This window comes from Branchiostoma belcheri, unplaced genomic scaffold (assembly GCF_001625305.1).
Source record: "Branchiostoma belcheri isolate BF01 breed outbred unplaced genomic scaffold, Haploidv18h27 scaffold420, whole genome shotgun sequence".
Taxonomy (NCBI): Eukaryota; Metazoa; Chordata; class Leptocardii; order Amphioxiformes; family Branchiostomatidae; genus Branchiostoma; species Branchiostoma belcheri.
The window spans coordinates 42,892-60,414 of record NW_017804044.1 but is presented as its reverse complement, the minus strand read 5'-3'; the positions used below and the strand labels follow the sequence as shown (position 1 = coordinate 60,414).

The 17,523-nt window shown below is 42.5% G+C and overlaps 1 protein-coding gene across 1 annotated transcript in view; it reads right to left on the bottom strand.

The window, feature by feature from the left end:
* The window catches only part of LOC109478179 (polycystic kidney disease protein 1-like 2), a 47,148-nt gene that overhangs the window by 5,152 nt on the left and 24,473 nt on the right, over window positions 1-17,523 (bottom strand). The window contains 9 exon segments of the mRNA XM_019779644.1: window positions 2,711-3,049; window positions 3,881-4,063; window positions 4,774-4,942; window positions 5,618-5,848; window positions 6,979-7,056; window positions 8,822-9,009; window positions 12,791-12,917; window positions 13,894-14,107; window positions 15,210-15,317. Of these exon segments, the coding sequence (XP_019635203.1) occupies window positions 2,711-3,049; window positions 3,881-4,063; window positions 4,774-4,942; window positions 5,618-5,848; window positions 6,979-7,056; window positions 8,822-9,009; window positions 12,791-12,917; window positions 13,894-14,107; window positions 15,210-15,317 (1,637 nt within the window).

Genomic DNA, 17,523 nt, shown 5'->3' with positions numbered 1-17,523 from the left:
AAACCTCCTGTTGAGCAAACGAACACTTCTCGGGTTCAGCTTCAAGCCTGCTCGGCGGAATCATGCTAACACTTCGTTCAGGCACTCGCAAGTGATCCTCGAACGTTGTTGTGAACACGATTACGTCATCAAGATATGCTAGGCAAACATCCCAGCCTACTCCAGCAAGCATGAGTTGTACCAAACGTTGGAATGTGGCCGGTGAGTTGGAAAGTCCGAAAGGAAGAACTTTGAACTGATACAACCCATCTGGAGTAACAAACGCAGTCTTAGGGCGATCGGAAGGATGAACTGGTACTTGCCAATAAGCGCTCTTCATGTCAAGGGTGGAGAAGTAGGCAGCTCCAGCAAACGCGTCTAAAGTATCATCGATTCTCGGTAGCGGATGGGCATCAGGCACAGTGACGGAGTTTAACTTCCGGTAATCAACACAGAAACGCGGGGTTCCATCTTTCTTGGTAACCATGACGACCGGAGATGCCCAGGGACTGGAACTAGGTTCGATGACATCATTTTGGAGCATGTCTGACACTTGATCACGGATTAACTGACGACGATGAACAGGGGTGCGATATGGTCGTTGTTTGATTGGTTTTGCGTCTCCCGTATCGATATGATGTTCAACGAGATGTGTACGACCTCGATCAGAAGAATCGAAAGTAAAACAGTCACGGTTACTCTCAATCAGTTTAGTGAGGCGCACTTTCTGGTCGGATGGGAGTGAAACGTCTGACAGGTCGATAACAGGTAAAGACGCACCTTAGGTTTAGTCGATGGCAAAGGAATGGGGTCAGTCTCTTCAGCGATTCCGTAGTCTGAATCAGGGATTTCCGTTGTGTGGAAATGGCCAATCGAACAGTTCTCTGGTAGACGTACAGGGTGATTGTTTGTGTTCAACACCTGTACAATGGAACATCCCTGTGAAGCATTAGCTACAGTCCGGGCAGCGGCTACTCCTTCATACGTCGGTCTCAATTTGTCGGGTTCGAATACACCGACGAAGTCAGGAAACATAGCGCCGTCTTTGGTGTGCAGTCTGACCGGTACGGTTGAAACAGAGTTTGCCGGGAGAACAATGGTCTTGCACACAGTCACTTCAGATACACGTGGTGTCATTGATGCTCGTGGAAGCAGGGGAACGCTTGACTCTCCAATACGAACAGTACCAGCAGATGGTTCAATGCTAACAGCGTGAGTCTGGCAGAATGGCCAACCGAGGATAACACTACTAGTCGCTCCCTTGACTACGTAGAAAGTTTCAATTGTGGAGATAGGACCAAGCTGTACCGTAGTACTAATGAGACCTACCACGTTGATGCTTTCACCATTCACTGACTTTGCAATCCTTCCTGACTTGTCTAATGGCATGGAACGAAGAGCCGGAGTCGAAAGACGAAAGTCATCGCTGATAATGGAGATGGACGAACCGGTGTCTAGAAGAGCCTGTGTTGACGCGCCTTTAATCTTTATATGAACAGTCGGAGAACATTCTGTCGGGGAATCTTGAGGTGTAGCTGGCTGTCGGCGCCCACAACCAGCTAAAGCCCGTTTCCCGAAGGGGTAGGACAAGCTGCCTCAAAATGTCCATAGCCATGGCATCTGTAGCATTGCGCGTCGGCGGGAACAGATCGGCGTCGTCGTTGCTGAGTGGTCGACGATGGCTCACGGCGACGATCAGCGGGAGAACTGTTGGACACTGGTGGAGGTCTTGAACGTTGGTTGCTAGAACGGTTGACGGCTTGATTCTTGAGAAGATCCACGACTTCTGCCAGTTGCGTCGCCAGGGAGGCGACAGTAGTAGCCAGGTCACGATCCGACGGCCCGACGGACACTCGTGCGGCTGAAGGGTACGCCTGTGCATCCCGGGCGGCAGATGTCCGCACCTCCTCACACAGGGTAGCTTGACGCACAGCAGCGTCGACGTCGGCCGGCGCGAAACCCATAACTCGGTATTTCAGGTCAGGGTCCAACCCGGCGAGGAAACGGTCAAGCGCCACTCCTGCCCGGGCGGCGTCGTTATATGTCGGATAAGCCAGCCGTACCAACCTTCGAATCTCGGCAGCGTAGACCGGCAGACTTTCACCAGGATGTCGGGGACGGGCGTTGGCCGCTCGCCGAAACTCTTCCAAAAATACAGGACGTCCGAACGGTCCCGCCATCGCCTGTCGTATGAGGGTCAGGTTAGCCTTCGTCGCTACCGGGAGCTCTGAGTAGAATCCAAACGCTGGGCCAGTAAGGAAAGTCGGAAAGCTCCGCAGCTGGGCGGCGTCGTCCAATTCCTGGGCTGCAGCCCACACGTCAAATTGTTGCGACCATAAATGGAAATCGGACTCTCCATCAAAGGAAGGTGGAAGTTTACTACGGTACTCAGCCATTTCGACGTAAAATACGCGGTGATTCCCGCAGGAAAAACACCGCTGCCACCAAAATGTAAAGATAGACAACCAGTCACGGTGAACGCTCAAACTCAACTGGTTTATTCAATCTGCAACCGGCCGGTTCTAGAGCCCCTTCCCTCGAACGGTACCGGTATAGATCACCTGTTCGAACACGACGCTGGCACGTGCGCTGGCACGTGTTCGAACAGGTGACCGCGGCTCCGCCCAAGGGAGGGGATAGAACCGGCGTTAATACAATGCTTAATAAAACTAACAATACACATTGTTACAGCACTAAAAGATATTTCAAGAATTACAACTGTAAGACACACCTTCTCTGACCAGGCTGAAGAGCAGAAAGACCATCAGGCCCATCCGTAGGACCAGCAGCAGGACCTGGCCTTCATGGTGGATCCTGAAGATCACCAGCTCTGTTGCCGTCGAGGCACGCCCGGTGATGTGGAACTCTGTCGTCACGGTGACCACAGCGAAGAGGTTGGCGTGAGGATTGTAGAGAACCGCCTCCGTGAAGACCGCCCGGGTGCGGTTGTCCAGCCAGTCATTGGACCGGAGATGTGTTAGGGTCTGGTAGCTGTCTTTCATCGTCCTACCCAGGGTGGCGATGTAACCACCTCCAGGGTACACGCCGTGCTCCCCAACATGCAGGAAACCTGGGCAGATTGTGATGTCAGGGCTCAAAATATTACATGTGCACCTACATGTATAGTGCACCCAAAATTGGAGCTGTGTACCCATTCTTTTTCTGTAGGAGCACCCAAATATTTTTGTACATTTACATCATATTATATGCAGGGCTCAAAATCCTTTTTTCTGCTCACCTGCACCACTGCAGGTAAAATTGTCATTGTTTCTTTTATAGTTCATAGGTGGTAACAGTGAATGCAGCAAATAAAACATACATTAATTTTGTATAATATCAACAGTACATGGCCTAGTGCAGGTTAGGTGCAGGTAAAAATCTGAAATACCTGCACAGCTCCAATTTTACCTGCACTTAGGTACATATGCACCCAGTATTTTGAGCCCTGTATACTAGTATACAGCATATCTTGACATCTACAAGTGTCAGAAACATTCAGATTGAAGCTCAGAAGGTTTGTAAATAGGTTTTACTAACAGTAATTGACTATTTTATACAATGCAGCCAAAAAAATTTGTGCCCCCAATTTTTTAGGTTGGGTGCACCAGTGCACCTATTCCCAAAAATGAATTTCAAGCACTGTGATGTGAACTTAAAGGCAATTTAATCTCATAGCTTTGTTGAGGCTGCAGGGGCAATGGTTTGATAATCCACTGTGTCTAGGGTGCGGTTTTGGAGGGCACAGCTCAACCCTTTCCTTCCCCTTCCTTCCCAATCAACCCCAAGTTCATTTTTACACCTACATGTAGTTGGAGGTTGGTAAAGTTTTATTTTGGAAATGGATGAAAATACATGGGCACATGGATATCATTGATTTCGTATTTTAATCAAATCAACTAACCGTTATTGATATCCCCATACGTGTAGTCCCATGGTGAAGTCCTGTTGTCAGTACTGTTGTTATGATCCGCTGCCACCCCCCAGCTGCCACTGTAGCTGCCTGTGTCCACTCTACTTGCAGAGTACTCATCTAGACAGCTGGCTGCGACGTGAGCCATGGCATCAGGAACGGTGCAGTCTTGTTCTGGAAGTAAGGGAGTCAGAATCAAGTGTAACTCATGCAATGACAAGGATTCATAAATAGTTTCAACAGGTTCAGGTAATGTCAATTCACCACTCTAGCTTCAGACTAATGGCACTATACTGCTTTCCAGTTACTAAATGAATCTGAAAAAGGAATTTCAAAGTACATGTATACTGTTTTAAGAAATAAGCAAAAATTGAAGCACTAATCTTGTTTCAATCCAGATCTAAACTTAGTTCAAGTGTTATCATGAAAGTCCATCTGTGTTGGTAGTAATCATAGTAAAACATTGAACTTTATTCCAACACACAGGTGAGCGATCAAATTTTCGACGACCACTGTCGCCTTCATCAGGATAATTAATGACCAATCACTTCACAACGTCATCTCGCGAGAGTTACGGTTTACAAACACGTGACCTTATTCACATGAGACTTTACTGATACATGATGTTAGCAATTGATCAAAAGTGCCAGGGAGTTTATATCGTCCACAATCTCTAGCCATATATATCAGAGCACTTCAGCCTTCACTTAATAGAGATGGTGTTGGAATAAAGTTCAATGTTTTACTATGATTAGTTCAAGTGAGTTTGCTGGTGTGTTACACCGAAAAGTGGTTATACTGGCTATACCGATACAGATACAGAAGTCAAATTATGCACTACTTAAAAGAAATGACATGATGCTGATATGCAGAAAGGCCATAACCTTGTGTGATGCGGATTTGTCGTAGTTGTAAGGGGGAGATGGCGTGTGTGAGGTGCTCAGACAGAGTCAGATCTTCCTCACACGGCCTCCCGTTGTACCAGGCTGGGCTGTGGACAGCAGGCAGGACGTCCTGCTCCAGCCATGTCCAGTATGACGCAGGGTCAGATATCTGGGGAAGGGCAGAAAGCCACAGGACCACAAATCATCAGATTGGTTGAATTATCAAATCCAATTGTGGCATCTGTGTGGTGTAGTGGATAGAGCATCCAACTGTCAAGCAAGGGGACCCAGGTTCAATCCCCAGGGTTGGACCCAGACATGTCTGGACATGCACCCAGGCGTTGTGCCCTTGGGAAAGGCACTTAACACGTATTTCCCCCCTCAGTTAAAGGGATCCTAGGCCCTACTAGGGTTTGGGTTGGCGTTAGGAAGGGCATCCAGCCGTAAAAAATCTTGCTCAAAAAAAAGACTTGCATTTGATGCAAGCACGTCTAACCCCGGTTTCGGGGAAAATGACGTTAAAATTGGATAGAAGAAGAATATGACACTGGAATTATAGAACTACATGTAGAGGGAGCAGAAACAGCTACCATAACCAAGAATGGGTCAGAGCCTGGCAGCATCAAAATATTAGAGGAGCAAAGGGCCAATACATTGAGTGCTTTAATTTGTTCCTTGCTGTGCTTTAAGTGGTACATATATATGACACAGTTTTGGTGCTATAAAATTGCAAGCAACAGAATGATGTGTTTCTTCCATGAACAACGTCATACATTGTATAATATAAGACATTTGGTTTCATCCATAAAATGAAGTCAGTGTGTCCTGATCCATTTGTACCGACCTGTGTGACTGTGTCAGTGCCTTGGAGAGCACTCCTGATGGAGTTGTTCATGTAGAAGGCCAGGTTGCTCCTCTCAGTGTAGGACATGAGCATGAGGACAGACAGGAACAGGCCGTACACCACCATCTCCCGCAGGATGTGGCGGCACCTCTTCCTCCTGACACAGGCAGCTCTGTCTCTGGTCAGGGTTTCACCAGCCAGGGGGGCTGTGGCAGCCACTTCAGCAGTGGGCTGTCATCAATGGACAATTTTGTTACAGGCAAAGTGGCAAAACAAAATTTATATAAAAAAATATTCTGGATGAGGAAATCATTTACTCCTAATTCTGATAAGCACATTTTCATCATCATTTTATATTTGATGCCAAAAAAGCTTCACTTTTGGGTACCACCAATAAATACAATGTAGCCAGAACCAGTCTACGACACAAAATATCAAATCAATGTGTAGATGTGACAGAGTGAAATTATTAACTAAATTCCACCATGCCATGCCTGCATGTAGTGACATGCCTGTGAAGCTGGGGTTGTAAACGAAGAGCTATCATGTTACATGTATTTTTAACTTTAACTCATTAAATGTGGTTCCCAAACTGTTTTTTCAGGCCATGTTTCAGAATGATGTTCACAAGAGATGATACATGTACCAGTAGGCTTGCCCAACATACATTTGGGGTCCTCAATGATTGCTTCAATGATTGCTAGTTTCTTTGTTTTTTTCTCATTTTCACCTGAGTGAAGTGAGGAAATAAGACTATTAGTAACTTAAAGGTACATTTACCTTTCCAAAGATTCAAACATTGAGGCTTGTTGGGGATTTCAACCCAGAACCTTTAACCCTAACCACAAAACCAGTGCTCATGACACCATAAAAAGTCATATACATACAAATATCGGAAGAGTACAATACAATATAGTCACTTGAAGTTTGTTCCAATCATGATGACTGAGAAATTGAGCCTGTACGGCCTTCTAAAAGTGGGTTTTTGGAGACTCTAGCAAGCTTCCCAATTGCCCACTTTGGGCATCTCTATTTGCATCTCTATGTTTTATTTTTGCATTTCTGTGCTTTTTCCTGAGCTAACATCACTGGGTGACATCAGAAAAAAATACAGACATGCAAAAATAAAATGTAGAGATGCAAATCACCTGCCAGTACTGGCTTGTGCTGACTTTTCCAAGGCAGGGCATTAGAATTTCAAATGTAACCGTTACAGGAGAACCATGCATATTTATCGTAAACGTGTCTGTTAGCCAGGTAATACTAGTTATGTCAATTACAATTCAGCTAGTCAGGTCATTTTTTGGTGTCATGAGCACTTTAATGCATGATGATCAGGCATTTGAGGGTTCCACACTCACCTGTTCAACCACAGCCTGTAGGTACTCTTCATCACCTGCCACTTCTGTAGGCGGTGGGTCATCTTCTGTTGTAGGTTTCTGAGACAAACACACAAATGTCAAAAAGCTCACACCAACTTAATGGCCATAGTCCATGGATTTTGCACGACTGAGGGTTTGAGACTGCAGTACCACTTTCAAACACTAGGAGGCATCATGTGATGGCCAGCAGGAATCTTTGGTTGCTTTGTCCTTGGTGCTGAAAGCATCGCCAATAACAGCAATTTTTGTTTCAAGTGTATAATGTGGCTGTTGAATGTCTTAGTAACATTTTCTTCAAAACAATATTGGATGGATGGAAGGATGGGTATGGATGCAGGGATGGATGGATGGATGGAGGGATGGATGGACGGGTAGATGGATGGAAGGATGGATGGATGAAAGACTGAGGGATTGAGACTGCAGTACCACTTTCAAACACTAGGAGGCATTATGTGATGGCCAGCAGGAATCTTTGTTTGCTTTGTCCTTGGTGCTGAAAGCATTGCCAATAACAGCAATTTTCGTTTCAAGTGTATAATGTGGCTGTTGAATGTCTAGGAAAGTTTTGCACTTATATAGCTATGTCTTAGTAGCATTTTGTCTACATTACAATGATTTCAATCTCATATTCTTTTGGAAGGCACCATCAGTAGAAGAAGTGGATAAGTATGAGCTACGCTCTATGACAGCTTCGTGCATTCTTCTCTAGACTGCCCTCAGATGAATGGAGTCTAATACCCCCTTCACATGAGAGTTGGAACGAACCGGATTGCTGTCTGAATGGAAATTCTTTTATTGTATACTTCTGGATAAGGCCACACTGCCTTAATTTTATGGATGACATCTGCGCGCGCATTGATTTTCGGCTGTTCTCAAAAAAAGAAAAAAAAAAAGATCACATCATTCAAGGCTCTGGCCTGGCTCTAGGCCTGTCTAGTCCATGGTAGCTTGCTACATAGGTACAATACGGAGCCAGTGGCAAATCTGGAGGATGGCATCCAGGCTTCCGAAGCTCCACGACTCAAGACCTCAGTACATACGTTAAGTGTCGATTCATAAGCCAACATGTGCCAGCTTGTCATATATGTCGCTATACACATGTTCTGCCGCAGATTCACAATACCAGCTTTTGCCTTTGTATTCCTGTGGTTTAGTAGCATTTTAATTTTTGGCCGGATTTTATTTTATTCGCCCGCGCACACTAGTTTGGGGGTCTTCGGAGGATGTCATCCGCAGAATTAAGACGGTGTGGCCTAATTGAAGTGAATTTTCACTTCTTTCCAAATATTTGTGCCCATTGTTCTGGGCACATAATCATTATGATATATGGTCGAGGTAGTTTCATGTGCTTAAGTATAGCAAAGAGCATTTAAAGTCTAATAATTCAAAGTGCAGTATGCCTGCATTCTGAAGAGTCATACAACTATAACATTTGTGCTCTCATGCCCTGTCGCTTCATATTTTCCTGAAAAAAATCTGAGAACCAATTATGTTAACAGATCAACTTGGTATGGCCTAATGAAAGAAATGTGAACTAGAAAAGTAACATTTGCAAAGCAAATACATAATATTTACCTTCGGACATGGTCTGCTCTGTTAATTCTTACTCAAACACATTCGCATACTACTAGTACACGGTTACAGGAACAGAGCAGACCATGAAATTGCAACATTATGTAACCCAACACCAGTCACTATGGTGACAGACGTAAACAAATCATGTCATTGGTCAGGTCAGAGTTCACTGTTTGGAGAAGAAGAAGAGGAAGAAACTGAGTAAAAACAATATGTGTAAACATAATAAAACAAGAAACATCCTTACCCGGATTAGTAAGCCCAGGATGACAGCGAGAGTCAGCACCTTGACTGGTTGGATCAGGATCAGGTCTGTGAAGAAGGACGTGATGAAGGCAGTAAACCACGCCTCCGCCTTCTCACGCCCGAAGTTCAGCGTGTACAGGACCGTGAAGTACGCAGCCACAAAGCTGACAGCGAACACGAGCAGTCCAGCTGGAAACAATCATGAATGAACAGAAACAGAGTTTTAAAAACAGATTTTTAAGCATTACTAGTATATCATAACATGCAGCTACTGTATACAGGAATGGATGACAAAGGGTAAATACTCCACAGTGTATTTTAGCTGGTACATGAATTTGTATAATAATATCAGTGTAACATTTCTTATCATTATAAATGTTTGGATGGATGGATGGATGGATGGATGGATGGATGGATGGATGGATGGATGGATGGATGGATGGATGGATGGATGGATGGATGGATGGATGGATGGATGGATGGATGGATGGGTAGATGGATGGAAGGATGGATGGAAGACTAAGGGTATTGAGACTGCCCACCCCTGGGACAGGGAAACCGGCAGCAGAATAATCTAAACCAGGATAGTGAGTGAGTGAGTGAGTGAGACTGCAGTACCACTTTCAAACACTAGGAGGCATTATGTGATGGCCAGCAGGAATCTTTGGTTGCTTTGTCCTTGGTGCTGAAAGCATTGTCAATAACAGCAATTTTCGTTTCAAGTGTATAATGTGGCTGTTGAATGTCTAGGAATGTTTTGCACTGATATAGCTAGGTCTTAGTAGCCTTTTGTCTACATTTTCTTCAACACAATATTGGATGGATGAAAAGATGTGTATGGATGGATGGGTGGTTGGATGGGTAGGTGGGTGGTTGGATTTGGATGGATGGATGGATGGATGGATGGATGGATGGGTGGATGGATGGATGGATGGATGGATGGATGGAGGGATGGGTGGATGGATGGATGGATGGAGGGAGGGATGGATGGATGGGTAGATGGATGGAGGGATGGATGGATGGATTGGTAGATGGATGGAGGGATGGATGGATGGTCACAGATTTAGGGTGGGACACAATAAAGGACAGCCGCACAGCAAGTAGACTCACATTACTTCAGAAAGCAAGACACTCAAAAACAGCCCTTCCGGTCAAAACCTTGTTGACGCCTATCCCGCGCCAATCGCGACACTTCAACTCCAACTCATACAAACCTCTAACGTTTCACAAAGACTGCTACAAATATTCATATTTTCCACAAACTGTCAGAGATTGGAACATTTTGCCCCAAGAGATAACTGATACTGCTGAACCCACGAAGTTCAACGCTGCAGTACTACAACACCTAAAGAAGCATCAATAGCGCATCGCACAGCTCCCCTGCACGCTTTACCCCAATCTAGGGGTGTTGTGCAGAACCCGTACAAGAACAAGAACAAGATGGTTGGAGGGATGGATTGGTAGATGGATGGAGGGATGGATGGATGGATGGATGGATGGATGGATGGATGGAGGGATAAATGGATGGATGGATGGATGGATTGGTAGATGGATGGATGGATGGATAAATGGATGGATGGATGGATGGATTGGTAGATGGATGGATGGATAGATGGATAGATAGATGGATGGATGGATGGATGGATAGATGGATGGATGAATGAATGGATGGATGGATGGATGGATGGAGGGATGAATGAATGGATGGAGGGATGGATTGGTAGATGGATGGAGGGATGGATGGATGGAGGGATGGATGGATTGGTAGATGGATGGAGGGATGGATGGATGGATTGGTAGATGGATGGAGGGATGGATGAATGAATGGATGGAGGGATGGATGGATGGATTGGTAGATGGATGGAGGGATGGACGGATGGATTGGTAGATGGATGGAGGGATGGAGGGATGGATGGATGGATGGGTGGGTGGTTGAATGGAAGGACGGAAAGATGAACTTTCTTGCACGATAATCATGTATGGCAACAACTATTAAAAACTACAAGTCACTGATGAAGAGTAGTGGATGCTACTTGAAACTGGCAGTTTTCAAATTCTATCCAGTTGCTTGAGTTAAACTGAGTTAACCCTTGCCGGTAAATATATGTCTGAGAACCAAGAAAATTAGATTGATGTTGCCTAAAGCTCTACAATGTGAGATATTTATTGTTAGAGATTGTTACAAGTAACAAACCACAGAATATCTACAACTCTATTGTGCCTGTTCATGTATCTCACATTAACAATACCAGATCTTCTGCACAGAATAACTGAAGATTACCCAAACCTAAGACGAACAGTAAGAAACGTTCATTCCTGTATCGTGCAATATTGCTGTGGAACTATCTTCCATATCATGTTAAGACACCGAGTAACCTACTCAGGTTCAAAAGAGCTATCACAAACAGTGTTACATGAACCTCAACCACTAGTTTTTAAATTGTTAATATCGATTTGTGTGTTCATTGTTGATGTTTTGATGTACTTAATATGTCTTTATAAATGTATTCACAGTGTATTTTCCATGTATGTGATTATGTAAGTTTGAGCCTTGAAAGATTAGCCCTGCAGGGCTAAAAGACTTTGAAATAAATGAAATTTGACTGTGTGCTCACCCACAGTTGCTGCCCACCATGGCAGGCGGCGTCCTGTTCCCTTTTCAGTGTCTGGGGATTTGATATCTGCAAAGACCAGTTGGAGTTGAAAAGTTGAAAACAAAGATTTTCTCACCAGCATGGGGACATTATAAATCACTAGAGCGACTTTTAATTACCAATAGATTCCATCTAATTTAATAGATTACATCTACTATCATGAAAGTTCATCTGTGTTGGTAGTTACATGTTTAAAGTTAAAACCTTTGGTCCAACACAAAAAAATTCTCTCACCTAGTCACTGGTCTTCCTCAGTAGACTGACCCAGTGAAGCTTGTCACGTGGCTTCTTTGAACCGCGATGGGGGCCGACATCGTCTACCAGATACTTTTGACCCAGTGTTGACGTCACACTTCAAATAAGCCACGTGACAAGCTTTACTGGGTCAGTCTACTGAGGAAAACCAGAGTGACTGGTCAAAAGCTCTAGGTGAGAGAACTTTTTGTATTGGACCAAAAGTTTTAACTTTAAACAGATTACATCTAATTCAACTCTTCTAAGTCCTACATATTTGTCTCAAAAAACTCAAATAACAAGCTACAATGTATATACAGACAATTCTACATTGCCAAATTTCACAACACTTCAAATTAGTGCTGCATTTATACAGGAAAAAAATGTAATTCTAAGGTCACAATTCTCAACCCAAGGCCCAGTTTAATAGGTTAACCTAGTTCTTGGAAACAAAAAGTAACTTTGTGTTTTGTTGTCTTTTATATAATTATAATAATTTATTATAATTATATAAAAGACAACAAAACACAAAGTTTTCAAACAAATCATTCATGAGCACCATTTGTCACAGACTGTACACTGGTCTTGACATGCATTGTTTAATTCTTCCTTCACATACATGTAAACAGCTTGATTGGGCCCTGGTTTGGAAATTGATTAAGCTGTGCTGTGGTCTATTATCAGGGCTGGAAATACTGGGTGCATGCGCACCTTAGTGCACCCAAAATTGGAGCTGTGCAACCATTTTTTTTCTGTGGGTGCACTAAGGTGCACCCAAATATTTTTGTAGGTATTTTTGTATTATCAACTGTATAATAGTATGCAGGATATTGTTGTCATCTAAGTGTCAGAAAATAATAAAATCTTTGTTGAAGTACTGTTTAAGATTTTGAAGTTAGCTCCCATTTTGGATTCAAGCCCAGAAGAGGAGCAGTAAGATCTGTAATTAGGTTTTGTTTTATATGGTACACCCAAAAAAATTTATGTGTACCTAATTTTTTAGGTTGGGTGCACCAGTACACCTATTCTCAAATATGAATTTCGAGCCCTGATCATTATATAAAATTTCCGAGTTTGTTAACCTTTAGTGTCATCAGCATGTTTTCTGACTGGTTTGCTGCTTGGTTTAGGAGCAGCATTCCTGTACAGCAGTACGATCAGGGCATTGAGGGGGACAATGATGACTGCACTCTGAACTGCAATCATGATCTGAGAAAAACAGAATCATACAGTCATGTATGTATAGTGATCAACCAAACTGTTATAGGTTCATGGCCATTTCCTTAACAAGAGTCAGTGTAGATGAGTGTTTACTTAATGGTCCAATCTAGAAACGTACTCGAGGCCGATGCACTGGGTTGCTTTATGTCACGGTTGCCAAGGGCTTCTCACGGAAGGGGCAAGTAAAAAAAGTAATTACAGAAAAAAATTCATAAAAAATCAACATTTAAAGATATTCAATAAAACTTGCGTGCATTTTTTGCTATTACTACTGTGCATCTCTTTATAAAATATGGTTAATAAAAACAAAGCGCTGGCCAGGGAAATTAATTTTTCTAAAAAATGGGCATGTCTTATAACTTGAAATGAGTCATAAAAATTTCAGACTAGTAGGAGGTTTAAAATCCTCCTCAACAAGAACAACCAGATGAATTACTACATACATTTTAAAACATAGGACAGTCTGGCCCTTTGTCATATTCAGATGGGTGTAAGGTAAATGTACAGTATAGTAGACTAAGTGACTTCAATAGACAAACCTGTGGAAGGGACACTGGAGGTTCTAAGGTACATGTACAATGTAGTAGTGTGTAATTCATAGACAAACTGTGGAAGGGAGACTGGAGGTTCTAAGGTACATGTACAATGACAGTAGGTGTATAATTCATAGACAAACCTGGGGAAGGGACACTGGGGCTTCTAAGGTACAATTGTACAATGTAGTAGTGTGTAATTCATAGACAAACCTGTGGAAGGGACACTGGAGGTTCTAAGGTACAATTGTACAATATAGTATATAGTGTGTAATTCATAGACAAACCTGTGGAAGGGACACTGGAGGTTCTAAGGTACATGTACATGTGTACAATGTAGTAGTGTGTAATTCATAGACAAACCTGTGGAAGAGAGACTGGAGGTTCTAAGGTACATGTACAATGTAGTAGTGTGTAATTCATAGACAAACCTGTGGAAGGGAGACTGGAGGTTCTATCTCCACTCCCATGATGCGGATGGGCTGTGGGGGGTCGAAGTTGTCCCCCTGCCCAAAGAACATGATGTTGGCCAGCATGGTGCTGTACACCGCGGACAGACAGCACGACAGCCGCTGGGTGCGGGTGAAGGCACTGCGAGCGGGGCGACCAACCACGGAGAAGAACAGGTGGCCGTCATGGAAGTCCCTGTCAATTTGTAAACAGTATGTATAGCAACTGTCAATTTGTAAACAGTATGTACAGCAACTGTCAATTTGTAAACTTAACAGTATGTACAGCAACTGTCAATTTGTAAACAGTATGTACCACAACTGTCAATTTGTAAACAGTATGTACCGCAACTGTCAATTTGTAAACAGTATGTACAGCAATTGTCAATTTGTAAACAGTATGTACCACAACTGTCAATTTGTAAACAGTATGTACCGCAACTGTCAATTTGTAAACAGTATGCACAGCAACTGTCAATTTGTAAACAGGATGTACCACAACTGTCAATTTGTAAACAGTATGTATACAGCAACTGTCAATATGTAAACAGTAGGTACATCAACTGTCAATATGTAAACAGTATGTACCGCAACTGTCAATTTGTAAACAGTATGCACAGCAACTGTCAATTTGTAAACAGTATGTACCACAACTGTCAATTTGTAAACAGTATGTACAGCAACTGTCAATATGTAAACAGTAGGTACATCAACTGTCAATATGTAAACAGTATGTACAGCAACTGTCAATTTGTAAACAGTATGTACAGCAACTGTCAATTTGTAAACAGTATGTACAGCAAAGTCTTTGCACCTCAAGGTCAGAGTAACAGTCACCAGTACATTAGCTGCATAAGACTGGATAGCCTTGCACTCGCTACAGGATTAATGAATAAATCAATGAAGATCTTTACATAGTACATGTACATACCCACTGGGTTAGGTACAGGTCACAAATGGAAGAATAGCTTGTAAATTTATAAATATATTATCGACTGTTTAGACATGTATACATTAAATACATTCACATGATCAAGCTGATACCATTATGAATAATTATAGTTTTACACAATTACTAAAAAAAAGTAAATTTGACTCGTAGTTCTCACAACTGACCATCATATTTCCAACTTTATTGCCTTCTCTCTATTTTTGACAGAATAGCAAAATTAGACAATGTAATAGGCATGTCATATTGTATTAAAATTACTAAATTACAGTAATTTGATACACATTGTATCCGTTACAATTTTTGTGTAATAAAACTTGAATTGGATAATCATTTGTTATAATCTCACTTTGCAGCCCTTTCGCTGATGAGGTTGGAGAGTACTGTCATCTCCTCTGGGGAGGCGACAAAGACCATACGGTCGATTCTGCCATCATCTTCATCTAGAGCTAGCCACCTGTAGGGAAGGACAATCATCTTAATAACTACAGTAGACTATGGCCCTGTTCATGTGAAGTCAGTGAAGGCACTTTACATGTGGTTACCCCCAAAGCCGGTTTCAAGTGGCTCCATCTGAACGCTCCAAATCACATTGAAAGCACCTCAATCCAAAACCACTTCTAGAGGTGGTTTCGAATTGGTTTTCCCGCATCGCGATTTGCGTCTGAACGCAATGTGATTTCAATGTTACAGTAACTTCGCCCGGTCATGGATTACGGGGTGATATTTTTTTATTTATATGCAATACCAAATTTTACGTGGCAGCAACTTAAAGAGCAGTAATGGTCAAATAATGTGTCCATTCTAGGACGAGCTTCACCGCATCTGACGGGACCACGTCAGCATTCAGCCGAGGTACGCTGGGAGGGGGGCACCAGCATGCAAGTCATTGACCTCTGACATTAATAACACATTACCTTGCGTGTTTCCATCAAACAACAGTGAACACAGTTTCGGAGAATCGTGATGGGGCACGGTTTGAAAGGAATGTATGGCACGTGTACCAGATGTGAGGAATGCAAGTTACCCGAATCGCGGTTCCCGTGGTTTCATATGAACAAGGCCTTTGTCATATTTGTGATGGTTTTATACAATCACACATCTATTTTGAAAGTTCATCTGTATTGGTAGCAACTGTGCCAAGTCATATTTAAAGCTAAAACTTTAATTTGTTCCAACACAAAAGGTAGATGTTCTCACCCAGAGCTTTGGACCAGGGCCAGTCTACTGAGGAAGACCAGAGTGACTGGCCATAGTCGAAAGTTTTGGGAGAGAATATCTAGTATACTAGTAGTACCTTTTGCTTTTACCATTAAACTTGTGGTGGTTTTATTTTGAACTGCCTCTCCACCACAAAAGCAATCCATTTTATGTGATTTTGTTACAGTATTGCTTTGAGCATGAACCTCTGAATCAGACATCACGAAACCTCTTTCCACTCCTTAAGAAATAGTACATACAATGACAGTACTCAATGTCGCCAGAAAAGTTAGTCGTAATAACAGAATTGGGACTCACGTTTTTGCACTAGAATGAAGTGTGCATAAAGGACACTCAAAATCATACAATACTGACAATATCTCTTGTAATACTTTGACATGCAATTTTCTGTAAATTCTGCGTACTTGTTACAGATGAAGTAGTCAAGCTGTCCTGAGCTCACATGTTGAATCACCACCTTACTCAGGTACCTGCAATGATAAGAAAGGTTTCTTACTTCACGTTAACCAGAAGAATTCTAAAAATCTTTCTTCCCTTTATCAGAAAAGTATTGTGTTTTTCTATCAATTCAGGTACATGTACATCTTGTTTAAGACAATCTATATTAAATATTTTGTAATTTTCTTGTTTGATTCAGGCAGAGCCCATAGACAACAACACAATAAACATATAATCTAAAAATACAATGTCTAGGAAAAAAAAAAAAGTGGTGGCTTATGGTCTGCGGACCAACTGCAATATCGATTGTTCCATAGTTGTACGCAGTACATGGGGAACATGTGCTACAAAGAGTATAACCTCAGCTTAACCTCAGCAGAGCAGTTGCCAAAAGTTCAGATTTAAGAATCACTTTTGTGTACAGCTGACGGGTTTGTTTATGGATGGAATTTGTGCCAATATTCTAACTATTATCATAATGTGACAGGGTATAATATGAAATGGACGACAGGGTGATGTTGTGCTAGTACTTGCTGTCAATTCAAATGTTGCATGCAAATCACTGCAGATATAGAATAACAGTCTGTGCAAAGTTTCGTCAAGTCTAAGAAACTTCTTCCTTGGTCAAAACAAAAGCTGCACTCTCCTAAGTGACTTTAATTTTTAGGGTCATATTTTGTTTCGTGAGAATTGCACACAACACAAAAATGTCTAAACCCTCTCATCAAAAACATGCATAAACAAATATCAAAACAATTATATACATCTGAAATGAACACAGGAGCAGCGATACTTAGAAAGTACAATGTGGAATGAGGAAAAGACTGGTGTACAAAATGACTAATAAACTGGTGGATGTACCAACCACTAAGATACCAGCCCAGAAAAGAACAAGAAACAGTCATGCCTTCAAATATCAGTTATATATTAGTTTAAGAATTGAGGTATTTCCCCAGAACTATCGTAGACTGGAACTCGTTGCCACCTGAAGCACAGTTGAGGCA